Source organism: Rhynchophorus ferrugineus, unplaced genomic scaffold, assembly GCF_030347505.1.
Source record: "Rhynchophorus ferrugineus isolate W39M unplaced genomic scaffold, kcgeb_rfMv2 rfM1, whole genome shotgun sequence".
NCBI lineage: Eukaryota > Metazoa > Arthropoda > Insecta > Coleoptera > Curculionidae > Rhynchophorus > Rhynchophorus ferrugineus.
The window spans coordinates 59,175,950-59,192,932 of record NW_027472580.1 but is presented as its reverse complement, the minus strand read 5'-3'; the positions used below and the strand labels follow the sequence as shown (position 1 = coordinate 59,192,932).

Sequence of the window (16,983 nt, the reverse complement as noted above, 5' to 3'; positions counted from 1 at the left end):
ATATGTGCCTATCCAGTGAAAGATTGCGGAAATTATCCTAGTCACTAAACCTGATTTACCAGCCCAATAACTAAACATCATATCGACCGATATTACTGTTAGCAATGATATTTAAATTATTCGAAAAGATATTGTTAAAACACCACCAACTAATTAACGAAGCAGCTCATGTTGGCTAACCAGTTTGGATTTGTTAGCAACAAACATTCGACAATTGATCAAGTACATCGTATTACGTAATTGGGAAGAATTATGAAGAGAAGGAAATTTGTTCATTCGAATTTGTAGACGTTGCCGAAGCATTTGATAAGGTATGACATGACCGTTAATTCGACCTTATTACGTTTAGGTGGACAATCTAGAACAGACATCGTTATTGGACAACGAACTTGTTTTATAGCTAGACTGGTTGCTTTAAATAGTTTTTTGAAAAATTTTGGGATTATAATACATTTACATATATTTATACAGATTTATAAATTTATATACAATTTTGGAATAAAGGAGATTTTATGAAAGCAACTTGAAAAGGGTATTTTAGGTACTATTTCAATTAAATGGGGTGCAATAAAGATAAATGCATTATTTTTGTAATAGGTGACATTAATAAATTGTAACTCGCACTGTAAGTGTCTGATAGGCTTACACTAGAAGGCACTAGAAAATAGTCATTTCGTACACTAAAAACCAATTTGATAGTTCTGGGAATGGTTGACCCACGACATGATAACATTTGAACTAACATCAAAAATGGATATTAGCAAAGAGAATTTTTTCTTCTACAAAGGTGAAAATAATCGCTATATATATATATATATATATATATATATATATATATATATATATATATATATATATATATATATATATATATATATATATGTAAATCTGAATCAATCGAGAGCAATTTTTTTTTCATCGATTCGGTCCCGAGAATTTTGATTGGAACACCAATTGCCGAAAATATGGATAAAATCAATGGAAATAGCCGAGTCGGAATTGTTCTTTGCTAAACACTAAAAAAACACTGAATCTATTAGAAACAGCTGGTTATAAAAAGAAGCTCGATGTATACGTACCACACGAGTTACACTGAGTAGAATTGTTTACACATTTGTTACACCCATAAAGTGGCAAAACATTATTATATCTTGAAAGATCAAGTGTTTGGTATAGGTTTTGAAGCAGTGGTCATTCAAAAATTGAAATGTAAATTGTAAAAGCATTATAGTAAACTTTATGGTGAACGAATACGTATTAACTGATTTTTAATCATTCAATTATACTACGACATTTGTTTGAGATCAAGATCTTCTGGCAATTTACACTTCGTTGAATCCATTGAAGCTGCAATTAATTAAACATGTAAATTGAGACTTGAATCATAAAAAAACATGAATTATGATTATAAACAATATAAAACCAATATTTATTCCAAGCGACAATACGAACATTTATGTAAACAAAAATAAGGAACAAGATGTCTACATTTTTCACGGAAAATAATATCCGCACCCGAATCCATTTGTGTGCCAGCGACAGTCTCAAACGAATAAATAAATCAAAACGTCACGTCTTTTCTATTACATTTTGCCAATATATGTACGAAGGCAGGACCTGTTTGGTCTTGTTTGACGTCTCTAATAATGTTTGCTGACATGTTTGCCCTCGAAAATCCGCGTACACTCCCCCCCGTGGTTAAAATGTTTAGACTGGAATTTACTTTAGAACGTCCCCGAGGAATGGGACCTGCTTCTTAAAGCCGAATAACGAAAATATTTGATGAAGAAGACAATAGCGTCTCCGGGGGTGGGCTTTGCGTTTTTATTTTTAAGAACGGATTTATATTTTGCCGAAATAAGCTTTATTCCCTGCGTGAGTCTGGAGATTCATTTTAGATGTTTATATGTGCATAGTGACATAAAACGTGAATAAAAGGAATAAAGTATAGAAAACCGGTATAGAAAATTGTAGCAAATGTATATTGTTGTATATTGTTAATTATAAACGAACGTTGATAATCTCAAGTCATGGCATATTTATCTATAAACAAATTTATATATACAATTATGAAGTTCAAGAAAGGATATCTTTTGTCGCTTTGACGGTTGTCGTCATTTAGCGACTATACAATAGTAGGGTTATGACTTAAAGAGGACGGGGACATACATAAAGTATGTATATAAAAATATAAAATAAAAAATTGATAAATAAACAAAATTAATAACACAAACACGGGAGTTAAAGGAATAAATAGTGTATATACAATTTTAAAATAAACACAAACACACGACTACAAGCACAACCATAATGAAGTAGAGACTCCATCCACACAGCACACATCAGCACCCATACCGAAGTGGTAATGGTTATTTGATTAGAAACTCTAAACTTAGCATAGGCTAGATTCTATGGAGAATGCCGAATGTGTAAAAATTTGCCGCCCATACTTAGTTATAATCCCTGTGACTGTGACAAAACTCATAGTGAGCATAAAACTCATCCAGTTACCGTGCGAGAAACGACAGTGGCCCAATTTCAGTCGATTCAAAGCTACGGCATGGTGACGAAGGGAAGGAACGCGAAGAGAGTAGAAAAAGTCACTTTTAACCTCAAACAGCCTGTTGTGGTTGACCTCCTGGACCCAACAACGTTATACCTCGTTATTTGTAAAACAAGGTACGAATGGTACAAGTTCAGTATGGACACTAACATCCCTGATGGGGAGGGGAGATGGGGCTGCCGATTTAGCCGCACTACCCGCGCGCTTATTTCCCGGAATACCAACGTGAGAAGGGATCCACAGTAAACTTGTCGTGATCGCATTCAGATAGAGGGTACAGAAAATTGATAGTGAGTAGGTGACCAGGGGATGGTTGAATTTCTGTTCCAAGAAACAATCGAGATTATTTCAGGAGTCGGTCAATTAACCATTCTTTGAAGGTTTGATGTTCGATAATGCTTTGAATATTGCGAAGAGTTCAGAGGTCAATACTGAACCCTGTTTAGGGATCTTGAAACGGAATACCCGGTTGTCCACCACAAATGAACTTCCAAGCCCGCTGCGAGATTTGGAACCATCGGTATGTTTGTGCCTGCGGCCGTCAACAAATGTTTGCTGCAACAGGGTAAGAGTGGAGAAGTTCACAGAGCTTGGACCAAATATTGTATGGACAATGTTCTCTTTTATAAAATTGACATAATGATATGTTTATGAAGGGGGTAGCGAAGGTCCATGGAGGAAAATGTTGGTAGCGAAAGGATATTAATTTCAACATCATTTTAATTAGTAATTTGATATATCTTCAGAAAATTATTCATGGTTTCATGCGAAAGTAGTAGAATAAAATTCGGGTTTGTTCAGAATTACAACATCCTGAATAAGATATGGATTTAGATATTGATTTTGAAATCCTCATAAAAAATCGAACACAAATATGACATATTTATTTTTGAATTTTATTAAGCTAGTCTCTTTAAGGAGTTTTTCTAGTTTTAGATTTTTGGGTTTTGTTTGTTTGGCTTTGTTCACTGCATGGAAAATGCTGAAACATTTGTTGACGGCACAGTTATTATTGGCAAAAAATGTATATTTGCCTATCATAGAGGAATATCTAGTTCCAATTTCTAAAACCAGTAGCTCGAAATCTGTCCATGTCAATTTTATATTGCAGCGAAGAGACAAAAAAAATATTATGAAAATGATAAATAAAAGATGCCCAATTCCTCACGCAAAATCAGCGAAATACCTCGGCGTCCATATGGATATTATATTAAATTGGAAACATGACGATGAACAAAAAGCTGAGCCGAGCAGACTCAAAATTAAGCAACAGAATTGGTTGAAAGATACTCTTAACTTGATCTAAGAACAAAAATATTGGTAACCTATTTTTTATTACATAAATAAAGCCTATTTGAAAGTATAAGGTGCTAGTGTAATTCGACGCTGCCAAAATAAAGTTCTTCGATTAATTACCACTGCTTATCGTTACGTAACTAACGAACTGCATGATGATATCACAAGCTTAAAACTTGTAATACTACTGGACAATGCACAAGAAGTCAGGAGAGTAGTCAGAGGTTCTCATTTTTCAAAATTATGTCTGAGCTTCCGTGATTGATTTTTCTTTCAAAGCTTGGCTTAATTGCTGCAATCGTTATTTGGCTTAGGTTATCATGACAAGGTATCATTCAGTTTGGGTAGTCCAATCAATCCTCATCTGTAAATTTGTCGATGAACCAGTTATTTGTTAGTTGTACATAAATTATCATTCTTATATCACATAATTATCACATAATTATTATTCATTCCAGATTAAACGGATGCCATGTATTCGCTGTAAATTTTCTGACTATATTCGATTAAGTAACATAGAGTAAAAATGCATGAAAATATTGTTTTGTTGACTCATCGACATTACACGTTAAACACATCAAAAAAGAGCTGGGAAAGGCTAATTTTTAGACTTCAGTACAGTGTTACAATAAGTTTTATAATAAAGCTTCTACACGAATATATGTCCAGAAATGGATTATATATCTTACAAAATTATTTCAAAAATTGTTATTGGTTAAATTATGTATTATACTTCTAGCTCTTAGAAAACTCTCTGATATATTACCTTAATTTCAATTCAATTGTGATCTTGATAGAATATATTGAAATATCGAAAAAGCCATTACAAAAGAACAACGCGATGTTAGCCACCAGTTTTTGCATAATTTCACTTGCAAATACCAACGTTATACTATGTAATTCCATCCTTTCACCGTTAGCCTTCCAGTTTAGGACGAGATAGTTATGGAAATAGCACTGATAGGGTGCTAAATTATTCTCTTTGCTTAGTACAAAGTTGTTTTGAACTGTTTTAGAACGATAGATGATCACAGATTAACTGATAACTCCATAAAGGGCGAATAGATTGGATTATATTTGTAGCAAAAGCATCGTTCCTAGTTTATATTTAATTATACATAACACGGTCCGGATTAAACTGTTTAAAGGCATTATAATTATATTTGTAAATTTTAGATAGGTCGCTAGAACTAGTAGATGCATAATTTTAATTAAAATATCGATATTGAAGTTGTCTTAATGTTATTTTGGTTTTTCTGTCTATCCAGTTATGAATGGTACATCGATCATACCAAAAGATATGGGTATGTATTCACTTATATTAATTTAATTAGAATTAATTAATAAATATTTAAATAATAGTTATAATTTTTCAACAATAAATGTTTAATATGTTATTAAATTACAATAATTGATACAAAAATAATAAAAATAAGTATTCTGTTATGCAAAATGTTGGTAGTAAATTAGAAAAATATTGTTTGATAATAATTTAAAAGTCGACATTAATTAATATTAACTTATACTATAAATATTTGAAGTTTTAAAGAACCAAAGATCAATATTCTATGCTGATATATCCATAATTCTATTTAATTATTGATTATTGAATGTATATTTTTCTTTAATGTCGTATTTGTGATTATTGTATTATTATTTTTTAGGTTATTTATACATTAGTTTGTTTATTATTCACTAGATGACCCAGTGAATTTCTTACCATCTACATCTATATTGCAAATTTTATCTGTCAGCTGTGATCCGATCCAATGATATTTAGATTGGTCCAATGGTATTGGATTGTAGGCATAACGGCTATCAATTTCCGTAACCCGATTGCCAATAAAATAAATTGATAATAATTAGTGATCTGCATCTGATAGTAGGTTAAGTGATTCTAATAAGTGATACTTTTATCCTTCTATCTGCAATTGTTTGGGATTTTGTAAACCTTTTTCTGATACAAATTTTGAAGGTTTCCAAAAGGCTTTTATGGTATTATACCTTAAAAGTGGAAATGAAATTATCCTATACAATACAAAACCATAATTTTACTTTTCCACCGCCGCAATATAACCCAATAGATAGACCAATAGTACTTTAGTACCTCACAATATTGACAAACGATTGGTATTTTCTCAATTGTAACTAATTTATTGGCACCATAATCTATTTCAAGATGGTAGTAGAATGCTGCTCGTTTCTGGATTACAAGAGCATTCCGTTTGCAGAATCTCACAGTTTTATTGTATCCTGTTTGCTGTTATTGTGTTTAATATGCACGAACTCGTTGTATTCTAAGCACGTCCTCTTCATTTTCAATCACTCACCGTCGAACGCAATTATGACATACCAATATGACTATTATCATTTTATGCTTCTCTCTGGTTATCAGATCGGATTGTTATATGTTGGGTTACTTTAGGTTAGTCAGCATGTTAGTACACTTTAACGACCTAAATCAGATAATAAGGAGCAGACAACTCCTTAGCATTGTTCATACTAAATGTAAAATGTCTCGCTCACTAAATGTATGACTAAATAATGACACATTTTAGATAAACATATAAAGTATGCTGTACCATAAACAGTCACAACATATTTATAACTATGCTCTTGGTAAATGCTTACTCGACCGCAATTATAAAACAATTTGAAATTAACATTAACACATAGCTATATCATATTTGGCATATGTCATTATTTTTCACTTGATTTTCGCGTTAACAAATAGATGTATCCAAAAAACATCTATATTTGTATGGAAATAATAAAATACAATAATTATAGATCACTACGTAATAATTTAGATACACTTGAATTTTAAACTATCGCCCTTCTACGGTAGCCATTACTGTGAAGCATATTGTCCCATTAGAATAAATACAACATGAAAGTTTTTCTTCGGCAAAATTGCCTCTCCGTTACAAAAGGCTCCCAATTTCGTTGCTCGCGAAAAAGAAAGAACGAATATATGCGAATACAGACGGATTTTCGAGTTTAAATTTTAAAGGGAAAATTTGCTTACGCTCTTGGGGGGAAACTACATTTGCCCATACAAAACGGATCTATAAAACATATAAATTCTATATTCTTTCTGTGAAGTGCCATATTACATCTGGAAACGCTGAGAGCGGGGCCCCGAGAACTGACAAGGAGGCGATTTTAAATATTCATCGCGAACAGACACAAAGGAGGTGATATCGTAAAACGAATTTTACATTTGTCGAAACAAAAACGCAAAAGATATGGAAGATTTACAGGAAACAAATCTTAAAACATTTTCTAATGGTCTCTAAATAAATCCACATTGTGGCTGAAAACCGACTAAAGAAGCTTTGGATTACTTAATTTTATATGATCAACATTATCAACCCATAGCTTAGGCTTGGGGAGACTATAGTTCTTAATGACCAAGATCCGCTGATGGTGCCGCTTCGAATATGTTTCACCAAATATCACCACTGTTGGCGATCGGCAGCAATTGTCTTGGCCTCCGGTAAACTTTAGACACATCCAGCTTAAAGATATCAGACCGTAACAGTACCCAAGACTCCGAGTAGAAGTTTCAATGTTAATTTAAAAATGTTCTGTTCTTTTACACTCCGCCGATTTGTAGACGCAAAAGTTCTTTCAGCTAGCTGATTCAGTCTATTATTTCAAGTACTTAAACTCCTGTAACATGCTGTAACATGATACAGTTGAGAGTTGCAGTAGCAAGCGATCCGCCATTTGTCAATACCCTAGTTTTTTTTTCATTAATGTTCAAGACATTGTGCTCTGCAATGCGCATTATATCATGAAGAATACTAGAAGCAACAATATCTGTATCAGCGAATATAGATAGCACTATTATCAATGAACATTAGACAGGCCAAGAAGTTTGTAGCATTGTATATTTTAGCATTTTATATTTTATGTCAACTTCACATTCTATTCAGGATATTAACAATTTCGAAACATTTTTCAGGTGAAAAATATGTAACTCTACTTTAATATTAATACAGAAACATTTTACTCCACAAGAACATTAAGAACAACAATTAACAGTCCATTAGTTTGGACATACACATATTTGGCTCCAAATTTTAGTAGTAATTCTACACAGTGTTAGCAGTTGACTTATCATCATCACTCGATAGCCAGCGCTCTGCAAGAAAATTCTTTACTAAATTCCACCACGATTGCCAATCCGCCGGAGCTATCCAATGAGCTATCAAATCTGCTGTACAATCTATTTTTCAAATTGTTTTCGATTATCTTGAACCATGTATTTTTCGAAGCTGTTCGCTGCGTCTTCCATGCAAAAAATCAATTTCCCCACAGAAGTCTATGAGGAATTCATTCACCTTTCACGCTACAGATATGTCCAACTATTGCATCTCTGAATTTGCTTCTGAACTTGCTTGAATGCTCTTATTGTCCGCATCTTAGACGAATGACTTAATTTCTAATATAATCTCGAACGATACCAATGGCCAGATGAGACATTCAATGACTTTTTCTAAGTCTTTTTTTAAGAATATCGTTCATCGATTTTGAGGGGCAACTTTGAGGACAATCCACCGATATTAAAAATTATCATAAACTGCCTTAGAAGTTAAAAGGAATCTGAGCACAATCCATTTTCTAAAAACAGTAGAGTAATGTTCGCAGGCCTTATAACATATATAGTTTAATATTAATATAATTATATATAATTATAGTAATTATATATAATATAGTTTAATATAATTATATTTTTGGAAACTCAAGCTTTTTTAATTGTCATTCCTTTTTTAATAGTTATTTTACAAACTTTCTGTAATATTTTTACAAAATAATAGCAAACGGTAGGGTTAAAAACGTATTTAACTTAAAAAGGGTCACCTTAGTTAATACTAAGTTAGTAATAATTACTTTGTTAAAATTTTTGAAAATATAAATAAGTATATTATTGAATAGTATTTTTTATATTCAAATAATTTTATTTAATTTTCCATGATATTTGTAATGCAAGATCGTCCAAAAATATATACGGAAACATGTGCTTTGAAAGCGGTCATTACCGAAAACCAAATACAACTTGCTGGTATCGCTTGTTCATTTGTACGCTGAACTTAAAATTGGCGTGTTTAAACCAGCTTAGGGATCACGAGGGAAACGGAAGCGGTGGTGAAAGAGGTAAAGCAGGAGAGGGGTATAGATGTTGCGAGCTAGCGGCATCCGTCGAAATTAAATCGGTGTATTTTCGTGCCTTGCGTCAACATGGCGTCGTCCAAAGTTACGCCATAATTGAATTTGATAGAGTTTGCATTGCCGAAATGCCAACATTTTGGTAATCGATGAACACATGTTTCCGTATTCGCCTATTAGTGAAATAGATACTTTTTTGGCACTTCTGTTACTACTTTCTTATTATACACTTTTACTAAGACAAATTATAAGCTGGTTTATTTTATACTTTTATACTGTTTCAATAAAACTTACATTTTAATTAATATAATTTTGTAAATAAAATCAAATAATAAAAAAATAACCAATTAAAAATATATTCGATTATTAGTATTATTACTAACACTAAATTTTGTGATATTTTGGTCATTATACAACTTGGGGCAAAAGTACCGAACCACTCTGATTGCCTATAACTTTGCTCAAAGAATAGATAAGTAAGTTTGGTTTTCACGAGAAGTTTTTTAGGTCTTTACTTTTTTTTTTCGTTATGATTGAAAAATTATATCGGCTAAATGGTGACTGCGATTCGTTATGCAACTTTCAGCTATTATTAAGGCATTTTTCTTGACATCCTGCAACATTTGGGGCTGAATTTCTTCAATTTCGTAACAAATATTCTCTTTAAAATATTGAATCTTGAAGATATTGAATTTGAGCCTTATTCACATAAACTTTTGACTTTAAAAAATCCCATAAGAAAAAGTCTGGTGTTATTGAATCCAGAGATCTGGCTGGCTATTCTAAATCGCCACTTCGAGCTGTGTGTGCTGTAGCTCCATCTTGCTGAAACCACATGTCCTCTAGTCCTCGCTCTTCCATTTCAGTACAACATAATTTCGAATCATGTCTTGTGGGACCGGTCAGCAGTAACAGTAACTGCAACATCTTGGTCCTTTCCAAAAAAATAGGGACCAATGATGTTTCGTGAATTAGTTGAGATTCTCTGATCCCCAAAATCGACTGTTCTGTTTATTAACATGGCCACTGAGAAGAAAATGGGCTTCATCGCTCATTATCAATTTAGACGAAAAATTTTCAATTTCACCAGACAGACTTAGGATTGCAATACTGTACTCAACTCGTTGATCAGGATCTCTCGGTAGCAATTTTTGTACTAACTGAATTTTGTGCAGGAACATTTTCAAATCAGTTTTCAAAATTCGCCTTAAACTACGTGCAGAAATTTGTAACTGGGAACCACATCCCCGAGTTGATGTTTCCGGAGACCGTTTCTCTGCAACACTATCGCACACCAGAGCCACATTTTCAGCGCTACGAGACGTCCTTTGTCTTCCAGAACGATGCCGGCCGGCTGTCGTACCATTATGTTGAAAATTCGCATATAAACGATAAATTGTGGTTTTGTGAGGCACTGGACGATTAGGATAATTTTGACGCAATTTCCGCTGAGTGACAATAATGGAACGATTATTTTCAATAAATATTTATCAATAATAACATTTGGACGTATACACCATACCGTGGTTAAAGCGAAACTGAGCTATACGTCACATAACCGAGATGGTGCGCAATCAAAATGGCAGCTGATGATCGCTAGTGATGCGACTTTTAATATTTAAAAAAAACTTCATTTGTGGATGAAATATTTCCTGATAGTTTAAATTGAAATACTATTGAGCAAACTACTACTGAAATACAAGCAAAGTTGTTCTCCATATAACATGTTTTAGTGACTGACTTTGAAAATATCTAATACATAACATGCATCATAAAAATATAGCTATACGAATTTAAGTAGGCTGTAATAGAAAACCTAATCTATATTACTACAGAATATTAAAAAATCTATAGACTAAATTGCAGAAGGCATTTGATTTTTGAAATTGCAAGTTTTTCTTTTTAAAAAAATATTGATTGAAAATATTGTTGTCCATTAATTTTTAATATTTGCACTAATTTATACTTAAATAAATAGTACAATATATAATAAAATATAAATTAATAAATAGAATAAAATTAATTAATAATTAAATTAAATAACCTTAACAAACCTGATTTAACTTATTATAATATAATACATATGAATATATTTCTTTCAATATTTAATAGCTTCCAATGGAATATTGTCCAATTCTTGTACCAAAACATCCATCATTGTTTCATTTATATTGGAGATAGGAATCAACTCCTCACACGCTTCTCTAAAATTCCCCATGACTGTTCAATTATGTGGAGGTCTGGCGATTGTAATTGATGCAATTGATTGGACTCTGATCAAGATTGAACCATTTTTACTGTATGTATTGGTGCCTTATGTTGGAATATGACAGTGTTATGTAATATACTAGTCAAAGTAAGAAATTACTGTGCTGTGACTGAAGGGACCAGCTATATACCACGATGCTGAGGCCCAAATCATATCGGAACCTTCTCCATGATTATGTGTAGGAAGCAGGCAGTCTTGATCGTAGATTTCTTTTGGGATTCTCCATATATAAATCCGGACGTTTGTAAGAAATAATATAAACGATGTTTTACCATGTTCTATATATGCTGTCAATACCATCTAAGCAATTAATAAAAGTAAAACAATAAAGCTGTTTTTGTTACATTTCACCAATCGCTTAATCCACATTCACCGTCGCATAATATAGCCGTCGCAGAACAAAGCGTGTTTTGCACTGAAATATAACCTACAGAACTTGGCATGTAAACTGATCAGTACATACGCGTAGCATTATTTACAGGGAAGCAATGGTGTTAATATGCAACAAGATGTACCATACTACATGAAGTTCATATTATATTGTCTTTATCTTGCATATTTTTTATTAATCGATAGTACTATTTTACTTGAAACTTTGACATTGGCTTATACAAGAGTCAAAATTAACAAAATAGTAGATAATAATGAAAAATAATATAAAGAAAATTAATTAACAGTATTTTAAATTGGTTTGTTTAATTATAAAGTGATAATAGTAGTTTCATAAAAAATAAAGCTATGACTTAATTCGGGTCTTGTTGAACAAAATACTGTTGTGATACTGCTGTGGCTAAGAAATAATAAGACGTAGATCTTGTGGCGTTGCTCATTAAAAATTCCTTCTACAGAGCCATGGGCCAGTAGTCTTAATTTTATAATCGCAATAGCGCACACTCTTAGGCAATATTGATTTTTCGCGGTCTTCAAAAGTTAAATCCCCATCATTCCTCCACAGTCTTATTTACCTGACTTAACCCCGTTTAACATCCCTGACTATTTATTCAATAAACTTATTTTAACTTAATTAATAACTCACAAACCCAATCAGTTATAGAATGTTTTAAAAATCTTTTTAGTTATCAAATTGAACAAATATTACGAAGACTGTAATCTAGAAGAATTATTTTGAGAAAAAATAAATAACTCGTAAGTATGTAACTTACAGAAAAAAGTTGATTATCACTGAAAAAAATATAAAAAATAATGCAACACTAGTTCTCTTACTAACAATTTAAGTACTAAATTCTGCATTCTGCACTACGATCTAAAATAAAACAGGCAAATTGTAGTAACGAAAAAGAAGCACGCAAGTAAATAAGCTTATGAAAATTGTTCTAATGAAAATACTTCTCTCGGGCGAAAGCCCCTTTGTGAAATACAAATAAGGTAAAGCGTAAAATGCAGCGAATATAATTTCATTAAGGGATCTAAAAAACATAATGAAAAATGAAGTCGCTTTGGACGTTTCGAACCAGCTCTTTGTTTTAAGTAAATTACACGATTAAACTGAAATATGCTCAGTTCTAGAGGAATTGTAACTGTTTTCCAACAGCATTATGTACATTGTACATAAATAATATTTAGTTATTACTATATAATGCACTCTATAGGAATACTTAATAAAATACGTTTGACTTATTTTAAAACCTTAAATGTAACTAATAAAAAATATATTAAACAACGACAATACTGATATGATATTGAATAAATAATTAGGAATTGACAGAATTTATTTTTTAACTTAGTATTAATCAGTTTATTATTAATTGTTTGCGTGTATTTTAATGAGCGATAAACAAGTAAAGTTACGGTTTTAATTATTAATGGGTTATTCAGCGAATCCTGACCCTAATATTCGAACACTAAAAATTCACAAAAAAAATGTCTGTTAGATAGCTGTCAAACCAAAATATTTCCTTCGACACATTATAAACATGTTGGAAGAATAATGCGTAAAAATTGTAGAAAATGATAGAGAATATCTTGATTAACATATACGTACCAATCTCTCTCAATAAATTATTTTTTATATGCAACCACCTAATAATCATAATTTAATAGAAAACCAAAAACTATATTATTAAAACTATATTAATTTGAAATACATTAATACAAAATTATTTTCTAATTTAATTTTTATCGGTATATTTCTTTTAACGAAATTTCAACACTTTGTTAATTTCAATTTTAAAATGCCGTTTTTAGCTTTCCTTGTCAAAGTAATTGAGAAAATATCTTCGTCATTTAAAAAAAAACACGTGATCGAATCAGCTGCGCATATCCGAAGATCACAAAAATACTTTATTATTTATTTAAATGGCTGAAAGGGAACGAGGAGGGGGCAGAAGGGACTTGCGGTACGTAATGGGAAATTAAAGGGAGTGGAATTTAAAATGCTAAAAATCAGCTTTCTTTTCTCCCCCAGCGAGAATGCTACTACCTAATTATTTTTTCTTGCTCATTGCAAAACTCGTTCACGATGTTCAGTGATATTTAAAAACACTTTAGTTAATAGAGGTGGTCTATTCTAGAACAATTTTTATCGCTCTTTTAAAAAATTCATTTTTGGGGAAAAATGTGTTTAATTAATATACTGATCGAAACATTTAATTTTCGCACCTTTTTCTGCAACATGGTGATACCGTGTCCAAAGAAGAATGTTGGTATGGCAACGATCCATTCATCAAACTATTTTCGCACTTTTTCAACGTTTCGAAACAGCAGAACTCAGAAGGCGCTATTTCTGGTAGTTACGCTGGGTAAACACACAGTTTCATTCGGTTTAGCAGCTTGTAACATAGTATACCTTTCTGATGAGGCTATATGCACATCAAGACTTGATAGACGTGAATATTTCGATTCGGTATCCACGTGAATATGGCTCTCTTAGACGAACCCATGACTTATTATTGTCATAGTAAACCTATTTTTCACCACCAATCACAATATACCATAAAAACCAAAATGCTACTCTCTGCTAATTCATGTGGTAACCATTTTCAGTTTCACAGTTTCAGATTCAGCTGGAGTTTGATCCAACAAGTCTCGAAATGTATTGTGTACTAAAATATTTGGTCCTCCAGACCATTCTTTATAATTGCCATCAAAATCACCGCTTGCAATAATTGAAACCAAAACCTACAACAGGGATATTACTGAGCAGCTACCATAAGATCATTATAAGCTTCAGCAGCAGGTTAAGATTATTTAATCAAACAACAAAAGTAAGAAATGTTGAAAATGCAATGTTGAGGGTATGATGTGTATTGAGTTGAGTAACTCAATGGAAAACTATTATTTTATGCAGAGAACTGTCTAAGCCATCGAATTTAAAAGTTAAATTAGATTGTTTAACAATTGTTTATATTAAAACTTCCATTTTCACCAATATATATTACATCACGTGACTTTTAATGGACCTTACTACGAAAAACGGTATTTGAGAACGTTTGAGAAGTTTGAAACGATTGAATGGTGGTTTAGATTTAAATCGTCAGTATTAGTATCGCTTTGTATCACCGTTCAACAAGTCATCTGTTCTTTTCAGATGCTAAAATAATTTTTTTAAAGTAAAATAATATTTTCTGTATTCGAAACCCTTTCACATTTTATAACTTATGTATCTCAGATCAAAATATTTGCAAACACCTAATAATAAAAACCAAAAGATAAAAGATTTTTTTTTAAATATTTTTTTAAAGTTTCCTTTTTACTAACGAGGGTTTATCTTAACTGGACTTACAATTTTAACCACGGTCCTCGGCAATAAGCCTACCGACTGGCGAGTGACCAACTTAGAACACATCCGGTCTTATCTAGCATTGTTACTCGCATAACTGAAATCATTTTCCTTGTCGGATTTTGCACTCTTGCCTGGGACAATCACACATTTTAAACAATGACAAATATAAATTTACGGCCATGCCCCAGCAGGATTCGAACCCGCTACTATTGCAAGGGTTTTTACCGTGCCGCCACCTTTACCACTGCGTCAACCAAGCCGGCAATTCTAAATTTGAATTGTAATCGGCAACGATGGTGTCTATTTTAAGAAACAAAATGCTTTAAAGGATTATTTACAAAGAGGTGAGGGAAAGGAAATATCCACACTCTAAATAGCAATAATGACTTACTACTGTGCTAGAACGACTAATAAATAGAATCGGTTTTGTTGAGATGTTCTAATTCGCTTATTGTAGATATCACTGCTTTTAAATATATTAAAGTTTTATAAAAAAAAGTCGTTAAAGGATCCAATACAAGCATAGTTTCTGTTATATGTTGTAACTTATATTAAATTTATTTTCATTTAAATTCTCTACACAAAAACTACACACTACTTACATAGTGATCCGCACATTCCATAGACATAAACCGAAAGTGACTTAGCTCTTGAGCTATAGCACTTTTTTCGGGCTAATTATTTTCGACGATGCTAATCTGCCAGGGCTGTTATAAAATCGCAAGTTAGTTGAGGGGAAATTCCGGAGAAAAAATTAAAAATGAATAGCAATTTTGATCCGAAAGCGTTCAAATATTTATACGGAGGGTGATTTGGTGGCTGGTTTAATCAGCTTATGTGTGATTTCAGATTTAGTTTTATTAAGTTTTTTAAGAGCGGAATTTTAGAATATTTTCTTTTTTTTTGTTGCAGTGGAGCAGGATTTCGACCAGTCATCGACGGAGCAGCCGGAGCTAGGAATACGTCACCATCATTGTTCTTTCCGCCACATTTGGCTTCTCACATCAGTTCGCAGTTTTCTCCACCCTTATTTCCAGCATTAAAAGGTAATTGACATATAAATGCAACAATATGAAAACAAAAGACTATTTGATAACAAATTATTTACTTTGACGTACTTTGTTATATAAAATACCATGCCAGATAAAAAAAACGTGAAGATAATACAGCATTATTTTTTAAATTGCATTGAAATATATGCTTAGCTTCCATTGCATGTTTTTCAAACACAGAACAAAATTCCAAACACATTATTTGTTCTTTTATATGTGCCTTAACGACTTCCAGGCAGGACACGATAATAGCAAGTGAAACAATATTTACTAATACATTGGTTCTACTTAGTTATTTCATGAATGAACATCTTTACTAACCCTATATCTCCCTACAAATGCTAACAATCGTTTAGTTCTATGCTTTTTACATCTTTACCGTTTACTAGTATTGCTTTAACTATGCATATTGATTTTCGCTAAATATTAATTGGCCAAAATGTGAATATTTGTAATTGATAATTTATTAGAAAGATCTGAAATTTGACTTTTATATAAACGCCTGGAAACAGTTGCCTTATTAACTACTAAGCTGCTTGAAAGTTCTTTGAGTGTTTGAGCAAGGGTTTCGTCCAATAAGTCTTGCAATTTATTGTCTTCAGAATTTTTTCCACCACCAGACCATACATTACCATAGACATCAAAAGATTCTAAAACTATTAATTTGTGTCAAGAAATGTCAAAATCATGCAATTTAATACTTAGGTTAGGTTGTGGTTACATTGGTACTTCGCGTTTTGACCAATAGATATCCTTAATCAAAATAACAGTTACTGCTATTGTTAAACTAACAGTTATTGTGTAGAAAATGGATATTTGAACTTAATTTTCCTTGAACTGTGTCTTTAATTTAATTATCATCTACTTTCTTTAATCAATTATCCTT

General features: G+C 32.0%; 1 protein-coding gene across 2 annotated transcripts in view; it reads left to right on the top strand.

Annotated features, from left to right (window-relative positions):
* Positions 1-16,983, top strand: part of Drgx (Dorsal root ganglia homeobox) — a 130,825-nt gene that overhangs the window by 108,212 nt on the left and 5,630 nt on the right. Inside the window, exons 7-8 of one of the 2 annotated variants that reach the window (XM_076408727.1) lie at positions 5,128-5,163; positions 15,958-16,091. In XM_076408727.1, the coding sequence (XP_076264842.1) occupies positions 5,128-5,163; positions 15,958-16,091 (170 nt within the window). The remainder of the gene's footprint in view (positions 1-5,127; positions 5,164-15,957; positions 16,092-16,983) is intronic. The other variant, XM_076408734.1, reaches the window with a different exon arrangement.